Source organism: Carlito syrichta, unplaced genomic scaffold (genome assembly GCF_000164805.1).
Source record: "Carlito syrichta isolate Samal-C Ts95f unplaced genomic scaffold, Tarsius_syrichta-2.0.1 Scaffold126783, whole genome shotgun sequence".
Taxonomy (NCBI): Eukaryota; Metazoa; Chordata; class Mammalia; order Primates; family Tarsiidae; genus Carlito; species Carlito syrichta.
Genome location: NW_007070879.1, coordinates 1,742 through 6,477, shown reverse-complemented (window position 1 = coordinate 6,477; position 4,736 = coordinate 1,742). Strand labels below are relative to the sequence as shown.

Sequence of the window (4,736 nt, the reverse complement as noted above, 5' to 3'; positions counted from 1 at the left end):
CTCGGACTCAAAGAAAAGAGGTGGGGTCGGCTGACGGGGCCCCTGCCTGTCGTCCCAGCGCTTTGGAAGGCAGGAGGATCCTCGAGCAGCCTGGGCAGCACAGCAGACCTCCTCTCCACAGTTAAAAAAAAATCAGCCAGATGTGGTGGCACCTGTAGTCCCAGCTGCTCGGGAGGCCGAGCAGAAGGATCTCCTGATCCCAGGAGGTCGAGGCTGTGGAGGCCGAGATCTTGCCGCTGCCCTCCAGCCTGGGCCGCAGAGGGAGACTCTGACTCAGAAGACTAAAAGGCACCAGTGAGGGAGCCTGGTAACAGCTCGTTCAGCCTGGTGCATCCTGAATCCCACTCAAGAGGTCACTGGCCACACGCCACATGTCCTGCAGCTACACACAGGAGCGGCTGCCCTGGCCACACAGCTCTGACCCCTGGGACTCTGTTAAGTAGATCCAGGTCTGCAGGCCCAGGTGCGACGCCTCCAGGACGCCCTCACGGACCCCCCAGCTGCCGCACCCCTTGCCCTCTGTGCCTGTTTCAAGACCTGGAAGTGGCCCTCCTGCCCCAGCGGACGTGTGAGGCGGGGACCGGGCTCCAGGGTGGGAAGCTGCCAGCCAGGGACGCCAGGCCCACCTGAGCAGTGCCTGCGGCTCAGACCTGACCATGTTCTGGGCCCCAATTACAAGCACCCCACAGCCGCTTGGCAGGACATGCCCCTGGCAGCGTCCGTGGCCCAGAAAGACAGAGTGGAGACGCACAGTCAGTGGGGGCTTGTTGAGCTGGCCCAAGCACTGCGCTGGCCCAGACGTGCTGGCCGCGGGGGCGGGACTGCCAGGCCGGCCGCGGGGCGAGGCTTTGGGCTCATCACTGACGAGGACCAGCGGCTTCAGCACCTGCGACTGTCCTCAGCTAGAAGGTTCCTTCCCATTCAGAGAAACGGGGAATGGGCAGAAGGGGAAGGACCCGCGGGGGGGTGAGGCAGGGGCGGTCGAGGGAGATGGGGCAACAGATACGGCACGGGGCACAGGGTTGAGAGAGGGGCATGCAGAGACGGCATGAGGGCACGCCAAGACAGGGCTTGGAACGCAGAGACGGCACGGGCGCACAGAGGGAGCCGAGGGGACACAGGGACAGTGGGGGAGAGGAACACAGAGGGGGTCGAGGGAGACGGGGGAGGCAGGATCGCGGGGCGTCCGCGGGGATGGGGTGGAGGGGGCTGGATCACAGCCACAGGGGCCCAGCTCAGGAGGTGCCGGGGGAGTCCAGCCTTCTCCAGGGTACGGGGCAGGTATGCGTGTACGTGTGTACACGGGAGCATGCACGTGTGCGTCACACAGACGGGGAAGTGTGCGTGCCTGTCCAAGCGGGGGTGTGAACCGGCAAGTCCGTGTGTGCCCGCGTGAGTGTGCGGATGCATGGACGAGGCCATGTGTGCACACACGTGAATGTGTCCCCATACGGGTGTGAGTGTGCCTGTGCACGCATGCACAGAGGGAGGCCCTGGGACCGCGTTGGGCCTGACGGCGGGGACTCACCCGGCGGGCCCAGTTGATGAGGTCATCCAGCTTGGCCACCACATACTCGGCCCGGCTGCTGGGCTGTGTGCTGGGCCTGGGGGCCACAGCCCGGGCCTGGGGCACAGCGGGCTGGGTGCTGGCGGGAACAGACGGCCCATCAGTGTGCAGGTGCCCCAGGCCGACGCGGCCCCGCGGTCCCTGCCGGGACTTGCCAGGAGTGGCTTCTCAGGGAGGATGACACGGTTGTCAGGGGGTCCCAGGGCGGCACTGGGCAGGGCCCGGGCACACACAAGGCCCAGCAGGCTGAGGCAGGGCCACTGATGAGCAGAGGAACCGGGTGGCCCTCTCAGGGTCGTGGGGAGGCAGCCAGAGGCCTGGGCCCGCTGAGGGCAGGGGTGAGGCGGCACCCCACGGTGGAGGGGACCCTGACACAGAAAAGGAGGAGGGTGGGGTGGGGATGCGGCCTCCCAGGAGGCCAGCCTCACCTGCTGGGGCCACCGGACGTCACGCTCTGATGGATGCCCCGCACCTGCGCAGCTGCACCCAAGCTGGGCCTGCTGAGATGGACGGGTCAGGGCGGCCAGGGCCCCACGGGCCCTCGTCGGCCATGACCGAGCCGGGCTCGGTCCCGGCCCTCCCCATCGTGGGCCCTCTCGCGCCTCTGCCCGTGGGCCCCGGTCCGGCCCCCATCCTCTCGCACGGGCTGCTGGCCGGAGCAGGGCCGTGTGGCCATCACCGCCCCGCCATGAGGGCTCAGGCTTCAGTTTCTCCCCAGTGACCGCTGCGGGGAGGGGGGTGTGCCCGTAGGACCATCCACAGAAGGCAGCTTTGGCCAGGCTGCTCTCCCGGGCAGGGCCCGCACTCAGGGGCTGGGCCTGGAGGGGGCCTGCCCATGGCCGTCAAGGACACAGCTCACAGGACACCTTCCTGCAGCGGGCCACAGAGCCCTCCCAGGGCAGGGACAGCCTTGGCCACCACCCAAGCTGTCTCCACGGAGAGGCTGGCACACCGGGCCCCCGCCCTGTCCCGGCCCTCCCCCAGCCAGGGGCCCTGTGGGCCACGGCCCCTCGCAAGCCGGCTGAGCCTCACACTCACCGCAGACCCAGGATCCGGGCACGGAGCAGGCCGGGAGCTGCCGAGAAGGGGGTGTCAGTGAGGGCCGCAAGCCGGCCTGTCAGAACAGGAAAGAGCTCCCTCCCCAGAGGAAACCCCAGCTCCCCGCTCCCTGCGACTTTCACTGCACCCTCTTCCGCGCTCCTCCTGCTCCTCCCCTTCCCTCCTTCCTCTTCCTCCCTCCTTCATCAGTGGGTCTCTCTCCCCTGAGGCCAGGGCCTCCCAGGGCCCCGTGCCTGGCCTTAGCTGGGTGGCCCAGGCCCAGGTGGTGCTGGGGCCCACAGGCTGGGACAGAGGCACAGGGCGAGACGGGGGCATGTGGAGCGGGAGACCCTGGTATACAGGGGGGCATCCAGAGAGGCTGACTTGGCACCCCAAATCCCTATGCTGAAGGCCCGAGTCTAAGACCTCAGAGTGTGACTGTTTTTGGAGTCAGGCTCTTCAAAGAAGTCACTGAAGTACAACATGGTCATGAGGGTGAGCCCTCATCTAACAGGACTTATGTCGTCATGAGAATAGGTGACAGTCTGGGCAACATAGCACGAGCCCTGTCTCTCCAGAAAAATAAAATGAGCCCGGCGCGGTGGCACCTGTCGTTCCAGCTATTGGGGAGGCTGAGGAGGGAAGATGGGTTGAGCCCAGGAGGTCGAGGTTGCAGTGAGCTATGACTGCACCGCTGCACTCCAGCTTGGGGGACAGAGCAAGACCTTGTCTCTTTTTTTTTTTTTGGTTTTTTTTTTTGAGTTGGAGTCCCACTCTGTTGCCCAGACTGGAGTGCAGTGGCTGCCCGCTCCCGGCCACTGCAGCCTCGACCTGCTGGGCTCAGGCGATCCTTCCACCTCAGCCTTTCACGTAGTTGGAACTACAGGCACGCGCCACCATGCCCAGCTAATTTTTTTGACTTATTGTAGAGATGAGGTCTCGCCAAATTGCCCAGGTCTTGAACCCGCAGTTTCAGGCAATCCACTCACCTCGGTCTCCCAAAGTGCTGGGGTTACAGGCTGAGCCACCGAGCCCAGCCTAGACCTTGTCTCTTTAAAAAAAAAAAAAGGCAATTGGGATATAAACATGCACAGAAGCCAAGACAGTTGTCTGCAAGCCCAGGGGGAAGATCCAGAGGGAGCCAGCCCTGCCGGCACCTTGAACTTGGACCCTGAGCTGAGAGAAAATAAACTTCTGTTGTTTAAGATGCTAGGTCTGTGGGACCTTGTTGCTACAGCCCTAAAAGACTAGGCAGGGCACTGGGGGGTGAAGCCCAAGGGAGAGGTTGTGGGCGGCCCAGAGGCCCAGGCTGGGGTCTGACGGCCCGACTGCTGGGGCCACCCAGCTCTGTCCCTCTCCGAGCGCGGCCCTCACTCCAGCCCTGGCCTTGCCCAGGGCTGCCATTTTCCGTCCCGACTGGACTAGCTGAAGGACGTGAGGCTATGACCTAGTTCCTGGCACAGCCAGGGCAGGGTGCAGAGGACAGGCTTGCTGCCCGCCTGGCACTTGCATGAGCCGCCCCTCTGGACCTGCAACCCAACCGGCACATTCAGGGCTTTGATGAGCCCACAATGGGGAAAGGCTCCCCGAGTCCCCATGTGGTGACAGGACCCTGCACCTCTGGACCACGCAGACGTTGGTCACGAGGGCTGTGGGAGGGGAGAGTCCCGAACGGTGAACTGGCATGGGAAGAAAACAAACACCCCCTTTTTTGAGCTGGGGTCTCATTCTGTCGCCCAGGCTGGAGGGTAGTGGTACAATCACAGCTACTGCAGCCTCGACCCGCTGGGCTCAGGCGATCCTCCTGCCTCAGCCTCCTGAGTAGCTGAGACTACAGGCGCCACCACACCCAACTCATTTAAAACATTTTTTTGTAGAGGCAAAGTGTGGCTGTGTTGCCCAGGCCGGTCTCGATCTGTTGGGCTCAAGCCATCCTTCCCCCTCAGCCTCTCAGGACCAGGCATTCTTTTTTTTTTTTGAGTTAGAGTCTCACACTGTCGCCCCGACTGGAGTGCAGACCACCGCAGCCTCGACCCGCCGGGCTCCGGCGATCCTTCCGCCTCAGCCTTCCAGTAACCGGAATTACAGGCGCGTGCTACCACGCCCGGCTGATTTTTTGATTTATTGTAGA

General features: G+C 63.9%; 1 protein-coding gene across 1 annotated transcript in view; it reads right to left on the bottom strand.

Annotated features, from left to right (window-relative positions):
* NDUFS7 (NADH:ubiquinone oxidoreductase core subunit S7) overlaps positions 1-4,736 on the bottom strand; it is a 10,664-nt gene that overhangs the window by 5,034 nt on the left and 894 nt on the right. Inside the window, exons 2-5 of the mRNA XM_021707901.1 lie at positions 2,606-2,642; positions 1,996-2,064; positions 1,529-1,646; positions 627-892 (exon numbers count right to left, since the gene is read on the bottom strand). Coding sequence (XP_021563576.1) covers positions 627-892; positions 1,529-1,646; positions 1,996-2,064; positions 2,606-2,642 — 490 coding nt within the window. The remainder of the gene's footprint in view (positions 1-626; positions 893-1,528; positions 1,647-1,995; positions 2,065-2,605; positions 2,643-4,736) is intronic.